At 41.0% G+C, this 26,245-nt stretch overlaps 2 protein-coding genes across 3 annotated transcripts in view; one reads left to right on the forward strand and one right to left on the reverse strand.

The window, feature by feature from the left end:
• Positions 1-25,099, reverse strand: iffo2b (intermediate filament family orphan 2b). 2 transcript variants are annotated; one of them, XM_015959064.3, is made up of 8 exons: positions 24,415-25,099; positions 5,996-6,056; positions 4,301-4,396; positions 2,560-2,730; positions 2,107-2,255; positions 1,613-1,790; positions 1,346-1,444; positions 1-319 (listed from the first exon to the last, which is right to left on the reverse strand). In XM_015959064.3, the coding sequence occupies exons 1-8, from the start codon at positions 24,870-24,872 to the stop codon at positions 86-88; spliced, it is 1,446 nt and encodes a 481-aa protein (XP_015814550.3). In that variant the 5' UTR covers positions 24,873-25,099; the 3' UTR covers positions 1-85. The 2 variants fall into 2 exon arrangements, with proteins under 2 accessions (XP_015814550.3, XP_015814549.3); XM_015959063.3 differs by having other exon boundaries at positions 1,613-1,820.
• mrto4 (MRT4 homolog, ribosome maturation factor) overlaps positions 5,994-26,245 on the forward strand; it is a 25,547-nt gene continuing 5,295 nt past the window's right edge. The window contains exons 1-2 of the mRNA XM_015959066.3: positions 5,994-6,071; positions 21,372-21,452. The gene's annotated coding sequence lies outside the window, so the exon portion shown is untranslated. The remainder of the gene's footprint in view (positions 6,072-21,371; positions 21,453-26,245) is intronic.

Raw genomic sequence — 26,245 nt, forward strand, 5'->3', positions numbered from 1 at the left:
GATGAAGCCCGGCACGCTTTTAAACCCGTGATTGATTACTTTGGGCCAACACCAGGAGACAGGATCAAACCCAGCTGTGCAACCATCAACTAACTGGGACTTCAGTTTCTACGTCCTTGTCCGAGATCTCATCCTGGATCTCGTCTGTGTTCCCTGAGTCGCTGCTAGCCACCGAGCTGAAAGAAGGAGAGTTCCTGCCCCCTTTAATCATCCGTCGACAGGTCTCCATCTGCACGTCGAGGCCTCTTTTCATGCTGCACATCTCCATGTACTCATGGAGATGGCGATTCATGTCGCTTTTTGCCGTTGCCAGTTCCATCTGAAGGAACAGAAAAATAGTTACCAGGAGTCAAGATGTCACATGTAAAAATAAAGTTTTGTATCATAAACGAAACATGGTCTGTTAAATGTGCAGTGTGAGATGTTTTTCTGGAGTTATTTTTGCCGTTTTGCTTGAAATGTGCTTTGCATACCAATATCTACCAATGAATTAAAGGTTTTATTAAAAAAAATAAGAAGAATCTTGATCCTCTCTGAAATGCAACACCCTAGAACTGGGGTAGGCAACCCTGGTCCTAGAGAGTAACAGTCCTGCATGTTTTCCAGCCATGCATGAACTTGCAGCTTCTAATTGGCTGAACACACCTGATCCAGGTAGTCAACAGCAGGAAAAACAAAGATAGCTGGAAAACAAGCAGGACTGCGGCTCTCTAGGACCGGGGTTGTCTACCCCTGCCCTAGAAAAACCATCCAATCATTGTGAATAGCCTGTTTTTAATGATTGGATTGAATCGGTTTGGGGTAGACTCTAGGAGATGGGACAAAACCCACATGGATCCTGATTCATCCATTAAACATCCTTTGAACATGAGTTGTGTGTTCTCGGCTTGGATCAGTTGAACAGGAAGCAAAGCCAGAACAGGGGTGCCTAGTTCAACAGACAGAATGCTTGTCGTTTAGAATTGTTTTACATTTTCTGTTGATGGTTGTTGGTTCTGTTCTTGTAGGGAAACATTTAGGTGACGGATCTGTTGTCTCTGAATGCAGCCTGTCTTCTGTCGGCTGGCACCATAAAAAGCCATTATAATAACTAGCATACCATGTAGATATACATTGGCATTTATGTAATTTACGGTAGACTAGTTGCCAATGAGGGGTCAGAAGTAAAACTGAACAAGGCTTGAAAGGTGGGACTGTAGAAGAAAGGGGAAAAGAAATCGGCAAAGGTCTGTTGGCATGAAAACAATCAAGCTAAATTATTTGGACTCCTTGCTAAACTCATACTTCCTGTTTCCTAGCATACTTATTTAGATTACATTTTAAAATCATTTACAGATCTGTGTACCTCAATTTGGCCGATGGTCTCCTGGTACTTCTGCTCTCTGTTCCTAAATATCGACTCTGTTTCATCAATGAGGCTGCCAAGACTTCCATCCTGGGAATCCTTAGAGAACACAGACGGACCTCATCTATCATGCATGAGTTTATGTCTTGCACTGCATTCATAGCAATGATTTACACTCTGACTTAGCAGGGTTAATCCAGGACTTGTGTGCATTTAAAAGAATGCATTCTGTCTAAGTGTTCTGTTTGTTTTAAAGACGAGACTTACCGGATCAGCAGCTTCTCCGTTGCCATTGCAGGTTGAGCAGGCTGCGGTGGTGGTGGCAGCGGCGGTGATGGTGCACGGCACGTTGTAGTTGGTGAAGTCCTCCCACAGCAGCAGAGTCTCCTCGTTTTCCTCCCACGTTAGACTGTCGCAGTCGTCGTCGATTTCGAACGTCTCGCGCCTGGCGACAAAGGAGTTATCTGAGCAATGTCTGCGTAGGGCAGAGAAGGGGAAGGACAGAGAGAAGAAGAGGGAGGAAAGTATAGAAAAGTATAACAGCCAATAAATTCAGCAACGGCTGCATGCAAAGGGGCGTAAGCCACTTAATAATTACATCGTTGCACAAGAAGAGTTTAATCGAAATAGCATGCTGTCTGTTAGGTGCAATGCTTCATTTAAACAGCAGGGGGAAATGAAGTAAAGTACTAGACCAGTATTGAGGAACACGGAGGTCTTTTTCTGAAGGATAAGCAGGACTGATGAAGATGGTGTCTTACAGCTGGTTGAGCATGCGTTTCATCTCATCCGTGATGTTGAGCGATCCAGGAACTTCTTCCTCCGAAGTTATCGGCTTGACGTCCATCTCTGAATTCTCCTCATCCGACACGCCTTTATGCTCTTTTCTCTTGCAGCATGCCACTGTGCCCTGCGAAGCAAAAAACTGACTTTTATTTTTTTAAACTGAGTGTTCATAAGAGGTCACTACTGTACATTCACTTGCATCTCTTCATACGTATGATTACGAGTATATTTTTGGGCTGGCACCTCATAGAGAGGTCACTAAGTGCATGATCAGCTGGTGCTGAGGTATCAGTTGCCACCATGTGGCAGCTCACTTTCATTTGAGCTTAATATTTCCTTTACAGATGGATTACTATTTTTTGCAGCATTTCCAGTCAGCTTTTTCTAACAAAGCAGCAAAACGTAAGTCGAGGTGGAGAGAAGTGCACCTTATCTGGGAGCGACCTGGCAGGACTGACGTTGAACATTTTTGACATGTCCTCTGAGTTGCGCTGCTGCGCTACGTCGCACAGTTTGGCTGTGATGTCAATGCGCCTGCAGATGTCCATGTCCACTCGCCTGGCTTTCTCCTGGATCTTAGAGTCCAGGTCAGACATTTGCTGCAAAGGGAAGGTAGAGCATTTAAATGACATCTAATCAATTTCTCTACGAAGACCCTGAGGAGATTTATGTAGGATGGGAATGTTTTTAGCTTTATTTCATTTGCAGTCATTTTGTTGACTAGTTAAACTTTAGAAAAATATAGATAAATATCCAATTTATTCAAGAAAATGTGACTTCTTAATTGCAATTTTAATGAATTTTGGCAGTTCTATTAATATTTCTTTATTTTGTAAGCCTTTGAACAGTGGGTTAAAGGTGCATTATGTAGAAATGAAGTAAAAATGACATCCTGTGATAAAATGTGGTTACTGCAACCACTGGAGCTTTGTGCCGGCCATCGTCATATTACAGCTGTCGGCGCTACAGCATTAGCTCGCAGGAGACACAACAACCCCACACTCACTGATGGTAAACAGTAGTTATGTCCCTCCTTCTTTGTTTTGAAAGGAGAAAAACTGACAATCCCTGCAGCCAGCTGGAAATGAAAGATGTTTTAGTACAACCTTCCTTCTTAAATGACTGAAACATTAGGCTCTTTTGGGATTTTCTCACTGTAAAATTCTCACTTTATTCTTACATACTGCACCTTTAACTTCATTTTGTGTACATGGCGCTATGCCCTGTTCTATGTCTGACGTAGATCTGTCAGGATATTCACATTCTAGAGTTTCACCATCTATTTTCTATCAGAAGCAAATGCAGAAGATAGGTGTAGGAGACTATTTTCATGTTCAGCCTGCATGAAAAACAGTCAGTCACCAATTAGAATCACAAATAAGATTTAAAAAAATGGCTTTTCAGTGTTCCACACCTTTAAATGACACCTGGCGGTATATAAACAAACTGAATTGAATGTCAGATTCTATTTTGAGGCAAATACTAAGACTGTACATGTATCCCTGGTCCAGCAGTAGCCATAACTAGAGGACCACCCCTGTTGCTGTGAAATGACAGGTGTGTCACTCACTATATCTAAAACCAAAGCCACAGCATACAGACTGGATCACGTCTACAGCTCACTATTTAACACCAGGTCATCTAGAAGAAGTCCTCAGAGTTTAGTCACTTACCCGTCTCTGCATGCGCATATACGAGAGGAAGTAAGGAACAGAATCAAAGCTCAGCTTTAACAGTTGTTAAAGTAAAGAGGAAGAGGATGAAAATGACAACAATACAACAAAGCAATGTTAGAGAAAACGGCAGCTGTGAGTGGGCTTTCTGCTTCAGCCATACTCACACCAGAACACACCTGCCAGGGAACAATACCGAAACAGGAAGAGTTTCTGATCTAAAACTGCTATTTGAGCTCTTTTCAATGATTCCTTGTCTTGAAGGATTACAAAGGTTAGGAGTTTAAATGAGGAAGGAAGGACGGAAGGGAGGGTGTGTGTGCTGCTCAAATAAACCAAATAAATAACTTTTATTCTCCTAATTCTTAGGAAAACAGTTTTCGATGCAGCTAGTACATCTATATTTGCTTTGAGTTTTATTACTCAATGAAAGAAAAGCTTTGTCAAGCTTAGGGAAGTGATTATGACATCATCCTGGTGCTGAACAAATACTTACATCACTCATGAGGCTCTTGAAGACCACGAGTTCTGCTTTCAGTCTGTCCACCTTCTCGTTCAGCGAGTCCTGGACCTCTGAAGACTCACGGGCACCCTGAGGGAGCACATAAAGGTTTAAATGTGATCATAAATACTTAAGAGTATGGGGTACTACACCCTCTGATATGGGCTGTTAGGTCCCTGTATGACCAGCGTTAGAGCTTGGTCCGCATTGCCGCCAGTAAGTCGAGCTCGTTCCCAGTGAGAGTTGGACTCCGCCAAGGCTGCCCTTTGTCACCGATTCTGTTCATAACCTTTATGGACAGGATTTCTAGGCGCAGCCAAGGTGTTGAGGGCATCCGTTTTGGTGGCCTGAGGATCAGGTCTCTGCTTTTTGCAGATGATGTGGTCCTGTTGGCTTCATCAGAACGTGATCTTCGGCTTTCACTGGAGCGGTTTGCAGTCGAGTGTGAAGCAGCTGGGATGAGAATCAGCTCCTCTAAATCCGAGACCATGGTCTTGAGTTGGAAAAAGGTAGAATGCCTTCTCCGGGTCAGGATTGAAGTCCTGCCTCAAGTGGAGGAGTTTAAGTATCTCGGCGTCTTGTTCACGAGTGATGGAAAGCTGGATAAGGAGCTCGATAGGCAGATTGGTGCTGCGACTACAGTGATACGGGCGTTGTATCGATCTGTCGTTGTGAAGAGAGAGCTGAGCTGGAAGGTGAAGTTCTCAATTTACCGGTTGATATACGTTCCTACCCTCACCTATGGTCACAAGCTTTGGGTAGTGACTGAAAGAACGAGATCGTGCATACAAGCGGCCGAAATTAGTTTTCTCCGCAGGGTGGCTGGGTTCTCCCTTAGAGGCTGGGCAATAAGCTCAGCCATCCGGGAGTGGCTGCTCCTCCACATCGAGAGGAGCCAGTTGAGGTGGCACGGGCATCTATTTAGGATGTCTCCCTGGTGAGGTTGTCTGCGTTGCAGAAGCGTTTTTCTGTTAATCACCAGCAGATCGAATCTGGTGTGTTTAAGCAGAGAAACAACTGAAACCTGCTGGACAGCCCTCGAGGACCAAGACCGCCACCACCTGCTTTAAAGGGAGCTTGAATGTTTAGACCTTTTCAAATTTCTAAGTAAAATGTGTTTGAGGGAATGGTTTTAAGGTCAAACGCTGTAATAAAGTGCCAGGCCATCTTCTAATAAATGTTGGTTTGCACTAAATTTACTTGCAACACTTTTCTACCTTTCCTGTACATCAGTTGTGTAATCTGTAAAAATAAAGCCCCCATGAGGGAGGGCGGCTCCCCCTCCCCGCCATGCTATCGAGCCTTTTGCTTACCCAGAGTCCAGGACAGTCTCACACACACACACACACACTGTTACAAATCAATCTGTGCAGAAGCAGAAACAGAAAAGGGTTTTTGCTCTGGTGCAGTTTTATTTTATTGTATTTGCCTCCACCTGCTCCGGCAGAAACATGGCAGACCGCTGGTGAGATCAGATGTTCACATCTACATTGTATCTTGTTCTGCAGCCTCTTCCGATGGGTTTGTAATCAGGTTATTCTAATGTGATATGCACTCCGGCCCTGCTCAGTCCATGCTTTTATTGTGTACACGATCACAATTTACTTATTTTTAGTTTTCTTTGGCGAGAGGTCAAATATTTGTGTATGTTCGTGTTAGCAGGATGTTTTATTGTTTATGTTTCCAGACCTGCTGCAGGGATTCCACCGTGGACTCCAGCTGCTCTCGTTTGGACAGCTCCTCCTCCCATCTGCAACACACAAAGGTGGGTCAGTTAGCACTGGGTCCTCTTCCCCAAAGACCTCTCATATGGGTTCATGGTCCTTTCGTGGAATGATACTCCCATCTCCAATTACAAGGCTCTCTTGACAGTGTGGTGTCACCCCTGCTCCCTTCCTCTGTTTTCACTCTTTTGTCTTCAGCAGTTAAATAAAAACTACAGGGACGAATGGATGGCTGGTCTTTTACAAGCACAAACAAACATTGCTCATGAAAAGGCTTTTGAATGAGTAAGTATAGGGTGGAGATTCACTACCACAGACTGAATTCCTTCAGGTCTGAGGAGATGTAATTCTCATTTGCAACAGTTCAACATTAATAGAAGAGCCTGAAATGTGTCCAAACTGGAGTCACTTATTATGATAATGATGTGAAATAACAGAGAACTAAATAACCAATGGCTCAAATTCATGGCAAAGCAGATTTGTGTGAAACAGAAAAAGGAACATGCGTCTCTGTGAGGTTTCGTTCAGGATTTCCGCTAAATGCTAATCGTAAGCAGCTGTGATCAAAATAGAGTCTTCAATTAACCGAACAAGCATTGGTCTGAGAGGAAACTGGAGTAAGCGGGGAAAATCCACACATGCACAGGGAGAACATTCAACCTTTTTACTGTGGGGTGAAAACTTATTCATTTCCTGCAACTGGAAAGTTTATGTTGTCAGGGATCAATAGTTAGTAACAAAATTAGAGAATGTTTTTTTAAATTATCTATAATTATTTTTGATTGCAGCAAATTTAGTTTTTTTGCATTAAGTAAGCTGTGGTAGATTTCTCTTTTGTTTAGTCTGGAGTGTGTGTCTCCAATGACAACGAGTTTTTTGATAACAATGCATTATGTAACAACTAGACTCACACGCTATGGAACCGTCATGAGACCCAATACAGTGCAACAGCTATTTACTCAAGTGTTCTGTTTTTAAATCAGCTTTAGTGCAAAATGAGACTTTTTACATATTTGTTTTTGAAAACGTGAATCCCCAAAATATTGTCAAAGGATTATAATTATGTTTTAAGTAGGGGTGTGTATAGACAAGAATCTGGTGATATGATGCACTACTAACCCCCCGCCCGCTCACTGCTAACGCCGTAACACTTTTAAAACCAAGAGGAAATTTCTGATTTGTAAAATACACAACAGATCCTGGGTCAGTCAGGATCATGGCAAGGCAGCTTTGGTGAGCACGTTGGTTGACACCACAACTTTGATGGGGAAACAGTAGATCGTCGTTCAGCTCAATTTGACAGTACACATCCAGTGTCATCGCTAAATCTCATTTCATCACAAGAAGGCGATAAAAACTGCCAACAGTTATACTGTTATTTCAGTGTATTGATATTTTCTTTCACATACCCTAGCTTTAAGTAAGACCTTTAAAAAATATATATTTTTACTATGTAATTACCAAATTACTTCAAGCCTAAAACTTCCTAATCAAAAGACATTAAAATATGCAATTGAAAATTATCAGTTCTGGTTTTTACTTTTTCAGGAACAAAACAGAAATAAACCATTTATTATCAGATGAATGATAAATTTAAGTTATACAAAGCTCTTACTGCAAAATTAATATAGAAGACATAAAATAGACCCTATATACATATTTAAACAAACGTCTATGACATTTGTACAGGTTCAAATGACACAGCCTTTACATACCATGCACATATTACACATCAAACTCTTTTTTTCGTTCAAAATGTCGAAACACGTCTGATCCGAGGCAATGTTTTTGAGACATTTTTGTTTGTTTGGTGCAACTGGCCAAACTTACACTGAAATAATTGTCATAGTTTCCAAAGGTAAAGTTTAAGTTCAGGAGATATTTGATGTTAGGTACCTAAGATGATTTAGATTAGCTTATTTTCTTTATAGAAGGGGGGGTCAAGGCCTAAATTGGTATACGTATATAAACCGTATATGATAACTGATATACAATATAAACGTATATCAGTTTATATCAGTTTAAAACCCACAGATGGATCTTTAAGGAACCACAAAATGCATTTCACCTTGAAGTAATCAGCTAATTCAATCCCAGCGTTTTATTCAAACCAACATGCCAGCGTTACGATGATCGCAGAAGTCCTCCCCTGTGGAGCATTGCTGTCTCTACGGTATCTGATGACAATCACTCCACATGCAATAAAACAACCCCACCAACTGAGTCACAGAGTTCAGACCCAGTGTTGCTAAAAATAAAACACCAGACCCTCCAATTAGCTACTTAGATTCTCCTTTTGTCATTTCAATATTACGCAGCACACCAGCTATAATCATTTTTGCAATTTGTATTCCACACAGAAACCCAGAGGCTTTAGCTTGGTGCTTCAGTCGGGACTTTTTTAAAGTGGGATATAAAAACAGAAATGCTGAGTCAAACATGCCTCCCAAAAGATGGTTGGACGTGCAGAACGAAGAAGAAACTCATTAAGAAGTGACGGCAGGTTCAGACACCCATGTGGAGGATGAGTCACTGTGGGCCATACGGAGCAGGATTAATATAGGAAAAAGGGGGTTTCTGGGTGAGGCAATGGGAGGACGTCTGCATGCCAGATCACAAAAGTTCACTGACAGGCAGACATAAGGTTATCTGAAGCTGGCTGTCAGCATGGCTGGCCATGAATTAGAACATACTGTACGTCGCTTTCCCAGCTAAACTCTGCTGAATACTCCCTGTCTACTTAGAGGGAAGTATTCCTATGCAGAGTCTGCCAGCTCACTCTGAAACCTAAAAAAAAAGGCTGGCATTGGTGCTTCACTGTGTCCACAACACTCAGCCGGTCTGCCGCAGGACTCGGGCAGAGTTCACAGGAGTTCACAGCTGCACCGCTTCCTCTGCAGATGCATGCTCTCACAGCATTTACATCACTGGTGTTGTCACTCCTTATGAGCGCACCACGGATCTCACAGTTATCACCTGAACGGTGAGTGAGAACTGGAAAGGAAAAGTAAATGCACACGAGGGATGGGGAAGGCGTCTTTCCATCAACAATATGTCAAAGATAATTGAGTCGTCCAAGCTGCAGGTGCGTCCACACAATCAGATGTTTTACAGCATAAAAGCTGCTAATCTAAACATGTCTACAGCGTGCTGCTGGTTCATTATCCGTCCTTTTTTTGATTGAGCCGTGGTTCTGATCTCCCTGAAACTTTGTCGTGACTGAGTCAAAATGAAAACATTGGGAGTCTCCTTACAAGGACAAAAGCAGCAGGAGGGTTGGAGCCTCTGTCATCTCAGGCTGTTGTCTTCTGCTGAATCTTTTTTTGATGTCTCCCTTAACCCTCTCAGGCTAAAAATAAGTTTTGATAAAAGGACAAACAACTAAGTCCTTCAGGGGTACTTCTGAGTTAAAATTGATCATGAAATACGTATGTGGAGTAACCAGGTAGGTAGGTTTTAATGTTGCAAATCTGCAACGCCTGCCTCCAGAGGATTAAATAAATCAGAAACCGTGACAATGCACATATGTTTGTACAACCAGAAAACACAGTGAAAACAAAAAATACAACAAAAACGACAGAAGTAGCAACTCAGGAAGAGAACAGCCTTCGTATGAAACAGATAAAGTCCCATGAATGTTTTTTGTGTGTGTGTGATTAACAATAGCATTCCTGCAGCACTTGCCAGCCGACACTCCCTCCCTTGTGCAGTTTGTCTGGGAATTACATTTGCACGCGAGCTGGCTAACCCTTCTCCCGTCAGAGCGCCTGAGGACACAGAGCGGTCGTAACGCACCGTGCGTTCGTCCAACTCTGATGCACTGATGTCCTCGAGCTTTCCTTTTGGATAACACTTAATTATGTATCTTGCAATGATGTAATGCCAACTATTTTGTGACTGAGTTAAGATTAGTAGGATCAAAAATGGAACAAGGAATGATCTTTTTGAAGATCCGACGTTAGTGAGATCGATGTTCAACTTCCAAAGAACTTTATGGACTTTATGTAACAGGCAGTAAATACCTTAAAGACCACGAGGAGAGCGTTGGGGTGTGGTTAGGTATAAAACTACAAAGACTTTGTGGCTAAATGTGAATAAAATCTTAGCCAGACAACATCCCGTTTGAACCATGTGAAGTAATGGAAAGTGTTATCCGTGGAAGAGCTCAGATATTGACTTCCTGTGAGAATGTGACTGATCACTACTTTTCCCAAAGCAACTCATTTTAAATGATAACGTTTCTATTTCCGTAATTTACCAAAAGCCTATCTTATGCTGGTTTTGTAATATTTTGTGTTTCAATTCTAAGATTTATAAAGTTTAGTGAAATATTTACCTTTAATAAAATCAGTCTAAAAATACAAAACTTTAGCAGAAATCTAGGCAGACCGTAGCAGAAGCTAAATGATTTAGCGCTGCACGTTGGTCTAGCCGCGCTCCACTGGAACGTGGGCAGCCTTGAACAGGCTGGTGGCGTGCTGATCACAGCGCTCAATCGGTTTGGTGGTGTTAGTGTGACTGAGTGAAACACCAAAGACGGCGTTGGCTCTTTTGAAACAGCTTTGACATCAACTTTGAACTAGTCAAGAGCAGATAGAGGTACTGAAGTCCTTTATTTAGAAAAAGGATGTATTTGCATCTTCGACAGTGTATGGCGAACAGCCCAGCTGACTGACATCTGTAGCGGTGACTACGTCACTTTGCTCATTGACCAATAGCATGCAGAGACAGTTCGAAAGACAACCGTAGATTACGCTCCATGACTTAGCTCTGTTGGGTCGTGGCCAGTCTATACAGTACATTCACATACACAGGGTGGCTTGCCGGGCTAATAAAACATGGATAAATATGTTGACTGCTCATTACGTTATTATCTAACCAGCCTGTTTTAAAAGTCATAATACATATATTTGCCACAGTGGGGATTTAAGAAAATATTGATACATTGAAATATTGCGATATTTTGTGTTATAATTCTGAATCGATAAGCACTGTATCAATTATTTATTTACAGTTTTGCCTTTGTGTGGTGCAATCCGATAACACTAGATGTGTTTGAAAATTTACAAATATAATCTGGCTGTTAGTAAAACCGCATCGTCTGTATTGTGATAAATGTCGTATCGCCAAAGTCTTACAATCCACATCCTCCTAGCTGACATCATCCAGACAGGAAGTGCTGCCTGCTAACAGAAGACAGGATCAATACATCATCTGAACACACAGAACAAACACTTCATGCTGTTGAGGCGGTTGTATGCAGCTGACATCTTTGATCCATCACATATGAAGCTGCAGAACACGTGTGATTTCTCCTGACGACTCACTCTAGGTGTGTCTGAATATCCTCCCAATGACGGCAGGATTCAGGATTCTATTTTTCTCCAAATCCAACAGAATTACGTTACAAGAATCTTTGCCTTTAAGGAGGCGCTTTCTGGGAACAGGAGTTTCTGAGGCAAATAAATAAATAAAATATCAGAGCAAATCAAACTTTATCTGACTAGAACTGTAAAGCTGGTCATCGACTGAATGTCAGGACGCTCTGTAAACTATAGCCTCCCCCTGACTCCACAGAGACATGTGTAGCACATTAACCAAACATGAAATGGATCAGCCCAAAGCAGCTCAGGAGCCCACCATCTGGCTACACGAGGGTCTCCATCAAAGAGACGCCCTCTCAAGGTCGAGGCTCATTCATTTCTCTGCTCCACCCAGCTCCATCTCCCACTCTGACCCTGATAAATAACCCATAACCATCACACCGTCCTATCTTTAATCACACCACTTCCTCACATGGAAACTAGCATCTGATATGTAGGAAAATGAATTCCTGGCTCATTAGTCATGATAGCTCACAGAGGATGATGGTGTGCTGGTAGATGATTCATCTGTTCGCTCTTCCTTCTTCCATCTCAGGAACATTGCTAAGCTGAGTCCCATTCTGTCTCGCTCTGAACTTGAGACAGTTATCCACTCCTTCATCTCCTCATGCTTAGACAACTGTAAATCTCTTTTCACGTGTCTGAGCAGAACCTCCCTGAACCCTCTACAGGTGGTTCAGAATGCATGTGCTCGGCTTCTGACCAAGTCCTCCAAACACACCCACATCACCCCGCTTCTCCTCCAGCTTCACTGGCTGCCAGTCAACTTCAGGGTTCATTTCAAGATCCTGGTTCTGGTCTATAGGGCCTTACATGGACAAGCACCATCTTACATTGGTGATCTTCTTAGTCCCTACACCCCCAGCAGGTCCCTGAGGTCCAGTGATGAAGCCTACTGGTTGTGCAGCACACCAGGCTAAAGACCAAAGGTGACAGATCATTTGCTGCTGTGGCCCCCAGACTGGAACTCTCTCCCCCTGAGCCTGAGATCAGTGGACTCAGTGGTCTCCTTTAAAAAACAGCTGAAGACTCACTTGTTCAAGCTGGCTTTTGTATGACCTTCTTCACCACTCTCTCTTTATTCTGCTCTCCCCACCTATTCCACCTTTCTCAGGATCCACTGATTTCCCTCTTTCCTATTCACTCTCTCTCTTTCTTAACATTTTTTAATCACAATTGTCTGTTTTTTGCTCATTTTAAAAACATTTTGAACCGTTTTCTAAATTATCTTTTATATTTTTACATTTTTTGTTTTTGTGAGGCGCCTCGTGATTTTTATCTTGAGAGGCGCTATAGAAATGATATTTTCTTCTTCTTCTGCTTCTCACCCTTCAATGACCGACCGTCTTCAACACGACCCTCAGACATGATGCAGGCGCTAACAAGGGAAATGTGCTGCTCTTCAATGCTGCCCCTGCATGCTTATGATGCCCCCCCCCCCCCATAACTACTAACACATGCATTTTTATATTTATCATTTAAATATATTTACATATCTTTGTTCACTTAGTTTTAATTAAATTTCCCCTTTATAGTGAAAATAGATTCAGGAAACTGATATTGATATATGTATGCAAATGACTTCCTGGAATTATTGCTAACATTGCCTGTTTGGAGGTGGAACACAAATCCAAGTTTCATAAATGAAAGAATTCCTTCTTGTTTGGAACTCTGTTATGAATGTTGCTCTTCCAAAGACTTGGATTTGAGCTGATCTTTAACCCTTCGGATGTGAAACACAGTTTCCAGAAAATGCAGCTTTATCTGTGGAACGTGATAAATAAGCACTATAAACTGTGCATGCTTCAGCATTCTGATTTCTGTTCATTAGAAGACTTTATAAACCAATTGCAAAGGTCAGAATGAAGAATCACACAAGTTCTGGAAAATTTCACTGTTTTGAGATAGCATTCTGTTGCATGTGGTGTAACAGTGGTTCTGCATTTCAGAAAAACTACATGATCCCACCAACAGTCAGACATGGTGGTGGTAGTGTGATGGTCTGGGGCTGCTTTGCTGCTTTATGACCACTTGTTAGAAACTGACGTAACCATGAATTATTCTCTCTACTAAAAAATCATGAAGGAAAATGTCTGACCTTTGACCTTAAACAGGCTTTTCATGCTGATTGAAATAAAACAATTTTACTGCAATTTGTTTTTAATCATGATATTGAAATTAGTTTTATGACTTGGGACACTTGGAAAAAAGCAAACAGAATAAATGCATATGTTTCTTTGAATGAGATTTATTACATATGGAGGTATATATAAGCTCACTTGAATCTTCTATAATCTTTGTTTTGTGTCGGGAGAATCTCCTGCCATCATCAGAAGCCTTAGACATCATGTAATAACAAATAACCTGCAGTAAAAATTCACTCAGTGGAAAAACTTCTCTTGAGTTTCCAGACTGGGAGTTTTGAGAAGCAAGTTCAGGCATGTCTGTAATTAAAAAGAAAACATCTAGAGGGAATGCAAACTTTGTTTTTGATTTTCAAGACAAAACCATAATGAAGCGCAGGCTGATCCACCCTCCCTATAATCCCCCATTTGCTCTGGAACATTGCAAACTTGACTTTTCCTCAAAACAAAGGCGTGAGAGCTTTTATTTGTTTGCTGCATTCAGGTAAATTATTACTTAACTCCCTGAAGCCAATCCTAATCCTTTTTTTGTCTGGCCTGAGGGTAGATTCGCCTAAAACACTTTAGAGAAGCGACAAACACAAAGATGTTCCAAAGTAATTACCAGCAGTTTCATACTAACAGGTCTGATAATTGTAAAGAGTTGGTTCTTCAAACTGTAGAGACTTGCAAAGGTGCTGCTGGTATTTAAACACCCAGAGTTAATTGTTTTTATAGTTGTGATAGCTGGCAGTTTGGTGTGCCTTGGGAAGATTTGGCAGAGACATAAAAGAGTTTCTGTCTACAAGAGTTTCATAACTGAAAGTGAGGCTGTTTTCTTAGATGTATTATATAAAAATCACTGATTATTCTGGTTTTTTTTTTGGCAGAAACAGTCGATGCTGCATCAGAAATATTGTTTTCTTTGCAGTTTTCACATCCCACACTGCAAATGTACCCCACCCCTAATCCAACACATTATGCTGTTAGTTTGTGATCTTTATGCTGATTTTCATTTAACCCTAAACCATGTGACTGCACAACCGCATCAGCTTTAGGCTCCAGAGTATTGCCATAACATACACAAAGACATTTAACACTTAATCGTATCATCTATAAGGCTGCTTTGTGCAATTTCCTCCAAATGTGTCAGAATAAAAGTGCAAACAGCAACATGCAAGCCTAGGCCACGTCTGGGCGGAGCTACAATGGGAGCGCTTCATTTGAGGTGGACGATGTTCACTTTTGGCACAAATCCTCATGGGTCAGGGTGTGTGCAGTGAAGCTATGTGACACATCATGGAGCTATGATGCATCACCGCAGAGCACAAATGGCTTTTTGTTCCACTCAGTACACACACCTGCTTCTTGATGCTTTAATTGAGCTTGTCCGATTGAATGAAAGGGCGCTCAGCAGCAAATCCAACCAATGAGGCGCATTTATTAAATTGTCATCATGCGTGTTGAGAAAAGACAGTTTGGAAAAAAGGTAAAGGAAAATTATTTTAAAGGTGCTGAATGCTAGTTTAATCAATACAATTGCAGGGATCTCTAGTAGAAATAAATGCCTTGTAAGTCGTACCTCGGGGGAAAAAAGCTCCGGTGCATCAGTTTCAGGAACTAGAAAATTATAACAACAGAGCTGAGTTTCAGACGCAGGATTTTGAGTTTTATTTCCTGATATTGGAACGTCTCGCCTCTGATTGGCTAACAGCAACTCGACTCGATGACTGACTCCATTTGCTTTGCAACATGGATGTTTTATCTCCACAAATAACACTAGCCTGAAGATGTTCTACCATGTGATGTAAATGGTTAGCTTCCTCTAGCTGAGACGTTCTCTGCTGTTTCCTGGACGCTAAACCAACAACAGCCTTTCCTGTTGCGAGTCAGAGGACGGGTGAGTCTATGAATGTTAAAGGACAGTGTGATGTAGACCTATCAGGCTTTTAAAATCCTAGAGTTTCACCATCTATTTTCAGAAGCTTGCGCAGGAGATAGGTGTAGGAGACTATTTTCCTGTTCAGCCTGCATGGAAAACACCCCACTGTGCAAAGACCTTGTTTGGACATCCTACAGACGTGGTCTGGGCAGACGGACTCAATATCGACATGATCTGTAACGTCCATGCGACGTCGACTGTTTGCAGGATTAAATTCAGAAATAACACCTGGGGAGTCATTTAGACTGAGAATAAGTGCAGAATCATCAAAGGTCAGAGTGACCACAAATCAAGAGGCACGCCAGCAGATCTGTGTTGCTATGGCAACGGCCCTTATCTTTGACACCATGCAAACCTTAGTTTGTTTTTTGTTGTTTTTTTTTGACATTCTGAGTCTGAAAAAATAAAGATATAGCCGTTTCTTTAAAAGATTTATTTTCTGAAATATAATAAAAATGTGTTGTTTTCATTTTTAATCATAAAGGCTCATAAAGTTTTCACTTAAAAAAGAATGTGTAAACCAAATTAAATGTTTTTCAGATGATTATGAGAAAGCACGATCATAATTTAACTACAGAGATAGAAAACCTTAAGCAATTTTAGATACAATTATTAACCCTCTGGAGGCAGGTGTTGCAGATTTGCAATGTTAAAACCTACCTACCTGGTTACTCCACATACGTATTTCATGAGCATTTTTTAACTCACAAGTACCCCTGAAGGACTTAGTTGTTCATCCTTTTATCAAAACTTATTTTGAGCCTGAGAGGGTTAACATTTAGCAAATAACAATAGTTAAATTGCTGCCTAAGGCCCTGTCCACACGTAGCCGGGGATCTGCCAAAACGTAGATATTTTTCTACGTTTTGGCCTGTCATCCACACGAAAACGGAGTTTTTTCACACGAAAACGGATCTTTTTAAAAACTCCGGCCAAAGTGAAGATCTGCGTTTTCTCCGTTTTGGGTGTCTGCGTGTGGACAGACAAAACCGGAGATTTAAGGTCAGCAACGTCACTTTCCGTGACAAAGAAATGCTGACATCACTTCTGCGACCTGTGTTTACACTAGCCGACATCATGGATGCCCTCAGATCTGCGCTCTGTCACTACCCAATCCATCAATTGTTCAAGCGCTTTTTGCTTGTTTGTTTTTGCAAGCGGAATTACTGCTCCTTGCGGAAGACCACAGACGAAGGACGAGGTTAAGAATGGGGGAAGTACTGCCGCCTACAGGTCTGGCATGTCCTTAACATCGTATTTATCCGGGTACGTGTGGACAGAGTTTGTTTTTAAAACGCAGTGGTGTGGATGCAAGTTTTTGGAGGGAAGGATATTCGTTTTTAAAAAACCCCGGCTACGTGTGGACTAGGCCTAAGATTAGCTGAGAGCTTCAGGGCAGGACGAGTCCAGCAGGCTGCATTTTAAGGCCAACCTCAGAAAAGCACTGAGTCAGATTTATCGCTGCTGTCATGACTCTCACACGCCAGCCTCCTATTTTGCACGTGTGCCACATTTAATGCATGCAACTGATGGTGTGTTTGGTCTGTGAGGTGGCAGGCTAAACAACATTTCCTCTGCAATAACGAGCTTCTGAAATAGAGGTTGTTTAGTCTGCATGCTGCATCAGCAGGTCTTGAGAAAAAGGTGCAGGAGGTTTTATAACTCAGCAGGCCTAAAGGGAAGGAAAGGTCTTTGTTAAATAGTTAAAGAGTAAATAAGTGTTTGGAAGGATAATTATGGACTTTACTTTTAACTTTATTTACAAATGTTGCAAGAACTCTAAATGCAATCGGAACTCTGTCTTTTTTGCAAGACAGGTGCATTCCTGCACTTGTGAACAAGGCAGAGTGCCACTGCTCTCAGCTGCATCAATACCCATGAATAATCAACCACAGGTGCACAGCAGCAGCTTCAGACACATGCACTCAATGAGCTGAAGGCTCAAGAAAACTGGAATGAAAATCACTAAAATCTACATTTTGTCTTTCATCACAGATGGAATAGTTGGTCACTTCTGTTTTAAAATTATTAACCCGTTCTCTCAATGTTCCTTAAAGTGAATCAGTCCAAAGAAAGGCCCTAACCAGTGATGTTACGGCCTTTCTATCAATATTTCTTTATTCTCCATCCTCCTACGTCAGAGGCTCCAGCTCAGCAGAGAACAAAAGCGCTTAAAGGTAGCTGATGTGTTTTCATAAAAGTCAAAAATGCTCGGCACTGTAGTTTGTGAAAACCTTATCCAACAGGATTGAGTGGAGCTTCTTATTTAGGACCTGCTTATGCACATTTATCTGTAATGATAAGATGTTGGTCTTTTTTTTTTTGGTCCAGATGTTACAGAATTACAAATAACTTTCACCATCAACAGAAAAGTGAAGAATTAAGACTTTTCTTGTTTTGAATTAGCTCCACACAAGAAAATCCTGCTTCCTAAAGATGATTATGACAAAATACTTTCTCTATGGACCAGAGAGGACCTCTAAGCCTCCCGACAACAAATTCCCAAGAAAAATCCAAAATGGCTTTGTGAAGAAGTGATTTCACTTGAAGAGGTCTGGATTCAGCTCTGCAACTGCATGCAGGGCCAACTAGACATGGAAGTCTCCGTGCTAGGAGATGGCTTAGAGAAAATCCTTTCCTGGATTAAGAGAAATGCAGGTCAGAGACAGAGAGAGAAGGGGAGGCTTATTGGTCTCTTCATCAGGAAAATATGATATTTGGATCACACAATGTAGACTCAACCTGTTTGCTAATCAGTTCTGCCTCTGAAAGAGCATGCGTGCTCTAAAAGACTCTGCCCTACTATTGAGCAGCACACAGCCAGAGATCAAAGCCTCAAAAACTGCCTTTCCTAAAATCTCAAAGCATTGATCCACACACCCGCACGCTAAATTCAGCTGCTGCGTGTGAATTATTGATGCAGGAAGAAGGAGCCCGGGAGGCTCGGAGACTGTTCGCTATACGTTCGGGTGATCCAGGAGCGCAGACGTTTGGCGTCTGCTCAGGGATGGATGCAACATCCAGGTAGAACTTCTGAGCAATCAGGAGGAATCTCCAGTTTCCAAATGCATCACAGCTTCATTTGTACTTCTAAAAGACATGAGACTCAAAGTCAAACCACTCTGCGTGTCTCAGACACGGCTCAGCTGTGTCCCACAGACTTGTTCAGCTTAAAAGCTTGCAAACAAGAGTCACTGAAATTATGGGTGCTTATCTTTCGTCTCTGATTATTCCTCTTTTTACTGTTCTTTGGAAACAAATTTGCATAACTTCAGATGCAAAAGTTTCCACCCCTTTAATCCCTGTTTATCTGACAGTCCAGTTATTTACAAGAAGACATCTAAAATACTTCCTGGTAAAAAAAAAATAATCCATGCAAAGTCAAAACAAATGTGTAATTTGCCTTTTAGGTCGAAGAGACAACTGTCTCTGACTGCCGCACCTGTTATCAGTTCTCAGCTTGCAGAGTGCTATCAGTTGTCTGTGTTGGCTAACCTCACATTCAGCACACTGTGGCTCTAAGTGGACTTGCAAATTAGCTCATTGTCTGGTTTTATGAACATTGTGAGTGAACAGTACTGCACTGTTTTCTTCCTCTCCCCTGCTCTGAATATTTACCCTTTATAGTTTGAAATAGTTGTTTGCACAATTGTGCTAAAAATGCTGATATAGTCACAATTAACCTTTGCTCCAGCTATCTCTGCTAAAGATAATGAAAATAAAGAAACACTGTTGTAATCTGAATATTAAAAAAGACACAGATTAGTGAAGAATGTTGGGAAATGTCCTAAATACACGTTTTTCCAAATCCAAAACTACACACGAACATTCTGTTGTGTGTTCTGTTTTAGTTAATGGAGTTTGGTCATTTAACACATTCCTGAGCAATGAACTTTAAAATATCTAAAGTTCTACCTTTTTTTTAAGGAATCCATGTCACCCACTGCCTTTAATGGTACCATTTTTAACTATTCTGTTGAGAAATGACGCAGCTGATTTTTTTTCCATGCCACTTCTAATATATTTTTACAAAATTGTGTTGTTACTGTTGTGTTTTTAATAAAATTGTTATTTTAGCAGCTGATTTAGACAAAACTATTCAATTTTTGTTTATTCATAGTGTGTCAATTCATTAAAAGAGGCATCTCAAGGCACTTTACAAAGTAAACATTCAAACTGATACACTCTAGAAACTGAGTATGTTAGATAACTTTGATCACATCTCTAAATATCAATAAAGTTATTATTTTCATTCGCTTGAATTAAGTTTATTTATATAGTGGAAATTAACAAGAAAACATTAGCAAATGTGTTATGACTCTCAGCTACTAACATAAAATTTGACATTAATATGTGTAAAACTAATGGAGTTAGAGCCATTGTTGTCTTTGGTAATGTTGATGATCTATGGCAGCCATCTTGGATTGGATTGACTCCAATTTTATCAGGTGATGAACATCCAGTAATACTTTGCTAACAGAAAACCCAACACGATACACACAGAGGTACAGAAAAGCCAACGTTTTAGAAAGCATAAATGTAACTACAAATCATTCTGGGGAGTGTATTTATTCTATTTACTCCGACTTAAGCCACATCTCTCCATCATCACATCACATGCCTCCATCTAAAAGGCTCGGTTATCCAGAGTTATCTCTGTAGTTATGCTGCTATAGACTTAGACTGCTGGAGGACATACTGACCACTTTCCACACTCTACTACTTTCTTCTACAATCTGCTCTTTAACTGTATTATTTCCTGCTATTTCAGCTGTTAACTTTATTTTTTCTCTAAGTGTTTTTCTCCCCAGAAGAAGCTACAATGGTGTTCTGCTGAGCTGTGGTGGCCTCATGGAGGGGGCCATCATCTTGAACACTTGCTAATCATTTAAAAACATTCTCCCCCTCCTGATAATAACACTTTACTTTTTTGACATTGAATGTGCTACTACTAGTTTACCCGTTTAATTATAGATTCACTAGGATAAATACAATAAAGTTTATCCCTCACAAAATACAATATTTACTAAGAAATCACAATGTAACCATAGAAACATTACTTAGTATATGTGTTGTGTGTGTGGATGTGTGTTTGTATGTGGGTGGGCTGGTGTTGGTGTGTGTGTGTGCTCTGTCTTCTCGATCCCCAGTGAGTCGTGGAGGATGGCTGCTTATACTGAGCCAGGATCCTCTGGAGGTTTCTTCCTGTTAAAAGGAAGTTTTCCTCTCCACTGTCGCTAAATGCTTGCTTAATACGAGGATTGCTGACTAGTGTCAGTGACTTGACGCAATTTGCAGGGTTTCTTATGTAGGAAACTTTTTTCTGATTGGCTTAATGAACTGACCTGAATTGGAATGCTTTATTATGTGAAGTGCCTTGAGACGACTCTTGTCGTGATTTGTATATAAATAAACTTGAATTGAATTGAATCTCTGAATAAATATTTGATTTGTTTGATAACAAAGCAGAGAATTAGAACGCTAGTGTGTGTTTAAGTGTTTAAAAAGTGGTTTTAAATCCCAGATTTTCAAGGTTAGGTGAAATGCAATGAACTTATTTGCAAAAGTCATATTTGAAAAATAAAAGTCCCAGTTTTACATAGAACTAACCTCTAAAGGGAAAATAACGTGCTGCTTATCATAAGTTTGATGTAAATTCCTCCCACTAATTCAAATGAGTTATTTCTGTTTGTCAGACTGAAAATGATAATAAAAGCTGCAATGATAAATGAACCAGTTCAGATACTTCCAAGGGCGATGCAAATTAATTAGAATTTTCAAAACAGTATGTCCTGAGCTATTTTTAATGACATTTGAGGTTTTGTTTGTACCTCAGTCTTATTGATGTGTGATGTTAGTTACCTAAAATAATTTAGTTTTCATTTTATATAGGCATGGGGAGCTGTCAGTAGGGAGCCTAAGTCACACCCATACTTCCAGACCATGGGTCCCCGGAAAGAAGAAAAAATGAAGGTAAGTCAATGGGGCTGTAAAGACTTTTCTAATTCTGTTTGATATGTGCCATGGATTTCACACATGATGTCCATGAATTTTAATGACACAATCTTTGAAACGGCAGCAAAAGTTGTTTTAGGTTTTGTGTGAAAATACGTAGAGCACTACAAATGTTTGTCTCTCGAAATTGACGTCAACAAACCAGACATGGGGAAGAAGAGTTTAGCGAGCTTCAAGTCATTCTTCCAGTATGTCAAAAGGAGCATCAAACTTTGAGAAAACCACTATAAATCTGGCCATGTGGAAAGTAGCAACAACACTGGGGAGAAGAGGTTAAGTGGGGATGTCAAATATGTGACTTCTGATTTGTAGTATTTCAATTACAAATTTTTACAAGCTAATAAAATTTAAATTACGTGACCGACACAGTCGAAATGCACATAATTGCTTCTTATGTAAATTGAAGTACAACATGTCTGATTCAGGGTGTGAGGCAACGCGGTTTAGAAAATAGCTTTTATAGCCCTACACTTGCATTGTTCCGGGGACACGTGAACCGACCAGAATGGGAGGAGACTTGGCTCCTTGTATCGTTATTGAAAATTAGGAGTTAGACTATATATGTATATCGTATAAGACGTCAACACAAAATGTGTTTGTATAGCACATTTTCCAAACCATTCAGAAAAAAACAGAACATAAAAGATAGAAGCTTAAAAACAGGACAACAATAAAACAAGACAACACAAATATCAGGAAAAAAAGCAGATGCACCCCTAATAATTATGACGTGGAAAATGTTGTAGTTTTTCTTTACTGTCCTGATAATAAAATGTGTTTCAAGTGAATATTAGCTTCTTTAGCATGTAGCTTGTGAATCATACTGTTTATCCTCACAGTAGGCGAAATAGTATCCAATCGGATTGAGACAAAAGACAAAGTGACAGAAAATAAGTGACTGAGTCCTTCATGGTACGAATCAGAAACAAGCCCATTGATCTGTGCGTGTGTGTGTGTGTGTGTGTGTGTGTGTGTGTGTGTGTGTGTGTGTGTGTGTGTGTGTGTGTGTGTGTGTGTGTGTGTGTGTGTGCGTGTGTGTGTGTGTGTGTGTGCGTGTGTGTGTCCACACTCTTAATACTTCAATAAATCAACAGGACTGTGTGGAAGAGCTGAGCTGGGAGGGGGGACCATTTGGGAGCCAGGATGTCTTACAAAGCAGTCTGTATTTGACACAGAGAGATGGGGGGGCTGATGAAGGGTGGAGTGAAGGAATGGCTGAGCACAAAGAGCGAGGGACAGAAAAGGCACAGCAAGACGAGGTTCAGGCAAGGACTGAATGCTTAAACGTGACTGTGAAGAGGATTTAAGCTGCAAGAGAGAAAGAAAACAACCGAGTACAGAACTCTGTCGTGCAATTGCCGAGCTTATAGCTGTGTGAGGGGAGATCAGTGACCAAAGAAGCAAGAAATATGTTTGATTTCTCACTTTTCCACATTACTTTTAGAAAAACAAAAGTAAAGAAACCCTCTTTTCTTCAGAAATAATGCTGAATTATTATTAGACTGAATATGTTTACTAACCAAACCCCTAATTAATTAAATCTGACTGTTGCAATTACTTGTTGAGTCAAAAGCTTTTATTTTTGGCAAAGTAGATCCACATTTTAGATTTCACTTAGAGAATGTTTCCGCTGGCTCCTGTCCCAGTTTGCTGCCAGTCATCTTCCCCTCCAGCACAAACGCACAAAAAGAAGGGATGAGCTGGGTTACGGGGAGGACTGGGCAGGACAGAATATTTGGTTTCCCAGAGCAGTGGGGGAAGCACATGCATTCTGTGTGAATGAGTCAGTGACTCACGGGGAAGTCAGTGGTCGACCTCACCACGCAGACAGAGGCCTGTAAAAATGCCTCGATGCTTGAGTCACGACGGCGAACAGAAGCCGGCGTTTCTTGGAACGGCTCCTGCTGTGGTGAAGTCAGCCAAATGGGCCAGGCGGTGACGTACGGTCCAGGCTGGGAGGCTGCTGTGAGTCCCCAAGGTAACACAGCTAGGATTCAGGGAGAACTGAGGCATGCAAAGGAATTTCCTCTGAAGTGTGGGAGAAAAGCGGATCAGTTCGTATGAATCAGCTTAAGTGGGACTCTGTGAAGGAGACAGAGGTCTTCCAGATAAGGAAGAGCCAAAAACATCCACCGAGGCAAACGCTGAGGGTAAATCAGATGATTCACTTCTGTCATCAAATTGGCTTTATTTTATCCTGTTGGTCTTTAAAAACACTTGATTAAAAGATGTGAAGCTGTTGAGGGGTTGTTGTAGATCAAAATAAATTTAAATAGTGAGATGACATTTTTAATTATAACCAGGCACTAGGAGACAGAGTTATATGGGCCTGATCCGAACCACTCCCGGCTCTTGTGGGCTCAACTGCAGCACTGGCAGATGTTGTGAGGGCCAGACGATGCCAAGAGGTCAACAGTTGGTCTGATTTAAAGTCGGCTGGTGCCAGATGGGTGGACGTGTGGCTGAGTTTAGAAAGCCACACAGACACCCTGATTCAACTCATTCATTCAGAGCTAAACGTGGATTAAACTGCTGATTAGGATCGTGTTTGGGACAAACACTTTTTCCTTTGGACTCTTGCATTCGCGTTGCTCTGGCTAGATGGCTATGCTTGCTTTCCCAAATTATCACGTGATCACATGACTGACCACCAACATTTTGCAATATTAGAACTTAACTGGGAAAAAACTACAAATAAACTACACAAATTCTACAAAAGGTTATTTGAATATAAAGATAACTATTATTATTATCATCATTATTATGATTAACGTCACCCCATCACCCTGACACCACCCCAAAATTGGACCTCTATAACACATGGCCATTATCTTGTGCTAGGTGGCAGGTCCCATTTTAAAATTATTATTATGATTATTGCTTGAATTAATTTCCCAAAATTGCTAATAATTTCACTCACTTCCTCTTGTACTCGTCCCTCTCTCGCTTGACTTTAGCCAGCACGTTGTACAGAGCCCTCACTTCTGGGGTGATGGTGTCAATCTGGACCCCGACTCCGTCCGGATGCGTCCACGTCACCCCGGGCGCGTGCAGGGTCTCGAAGCGCTCCCCTTGTCTCCGGATGTGGGTGAAACTCCAGATGGTCCCCGGTAGTCTGGACTCTGGACCGTCCGTCTGCACGGCGACCTCCCGGCCGAACGGGTGTCGGCACTGCGGCCGCTGCAGGGCTTGCTTCAGCTGGGTCTCCAGCTGCTTGTTCCTCCTCTCCAGCTCGTGGACTTTGGCCAGGAAGCAGCGGAATCTCAGGTTGAGGGTTTTCAGCACATGGATGTTGGAGCCCAGGTCGTTACGCAGGGCGCTGGTGGGGACGCTGCAGACCGGAGCGGGCGGGCAGTCGGAGAAAAACACCGAACTCATAATGGAAAACAACAAAAACAACAACAACAAAAATTATCCAGATGGGCTTGACTGGTTTAAATCCAACAGCTCAACCTGTTGTTTTTTCTATCTGCATATTCCAAACGCCCACTCCCACTTCTCACAATGCAGATGCTGGGAGCCTCTGAGCGGCAGAAGATGAGGAGACCATCACTGTCTCAGCAGGATGTTTACTAACATAGACTCCCGCAACAACAAATAAACAAGCAAACCCAAAAAGTCCTTTAAGAGGCACAAGAGGCTTCATCTCCTGGAGGTTTGACGCAGACCGCAATAGGCACCAGTCGCACTTCCCGTCACCTCCATGACTCGGACTCCCATCCGCCAGGAGCTGCTGATGTTCGCGTCCTCACGGGCAGCAGAATGAGCAGGAAGACGGTAAACCGTGTCTTTATCAGCCCACGTTCACCGAGGCTCTATCCGGTCTCCATGTGGTGCGGAGGGGCAGGATGCAGCGCCGCAGAGCCCGGCCTCTCCGCGGATCATGTTGCAAAGAGCTAAACTCGGCACTATTACCTCCATCAACCCCTCCCACATCCCTCCCCCACCGACCGTCTCACCCTCGGTGACGACAGGCACTAGCCCATTTCACCTAACCTGCCTGGTAGTCCAGTACTTAATAATAATAATAATAATAATAATAATAATAATAATAATAATAATAATAATAATAATAATAATAATAATAATAATGCTCAAATTTACTTTTAATTACATAATAATGTCAACTTTAAAAGGATTTAATATATCATCAAATCTCATAAAAGGACTTGTTTATTATGGGGTGCCATTTGTAAAGTCAAACAGTCATAATCTAACAGCAATATTTTTGGTTATTTAGCATATCATAAGAGAAAAAAATTGGGAGTTCACTTTTTCGAAGTCATATTTTCATCATGTTATTCATACATTTATAAATGTTAAATTTTCCAAATAAATATTTAGTTAGCAAGATAAATATTTAATTTGCAGTTAAATATTTATTTTGCAAACTAAATATTTAGGTATGATCTAAATATTTAGTTTGTAAAATACATATTTAATTCACTAACTAAATATTTAATTTACTAATTAAATATTTATTTTGGAACTAAATATTTAATTTGTAAATTAAATATTTATTTTCCGAAATAAATATTTAGATCCCAGCTAAATATTTATTTTGGAGCTAAACATTTAGTTTGCAAAATCAGTATTTGGGAAATAAATATTTAAGACTGACCCAAAAATATAAACTATAGTGTGGAGCTAAATAACATCATGGAAAATAAATATTTAGCTGGGATCTAAATATTTCTTTGGAAAATATTTAATTTACAAATTAAATATTTAATTTAAATTTTAAATATTTA

Source organism: Nothobranchius furzeri, chromosome 3 (assembly GCF_043380555.1).
Source record: "Nothobranchius furzeri strain GRZ-AD chromosome 3, NfurGRZ-RIMD1, whole genome shotgun sequence".
In the NCBI taxonomy this organism is placed as follows: Eukaryota; Metazoa; Chordata; class Actinopteri; order Cyprinodontiformes; family Nothobranchiidae; genus Nothobranchius; species Nothobranchius furzeri.

Excerpts from the sequence above, each read along its gene's own strand:
- iffo2b (XM_015959063.3), bottom strand. The coding sequence starts at position 24,872 with ATGAGTTCGGTGTTTTTCTCCGACTGCCCGCCCGCTCCGGTCTGCAGC. Across the intron at positions 4,397-5,995 it reads CGGTGGAATCCCTGCAGCAG|GGTGCCCGTGAGTCTTCAGA; the intron begins GTCTGGAAACAT and ends GTGCTCCCTCAG. Across the intron at positions 2,256-2,559 it reads CCAGGTCGCTCCCAGATAAG|GGCACAGTGGCATGCTGCAA; the intron begins GTGCACTTCTCT and ends TTTGCTTCGCAG.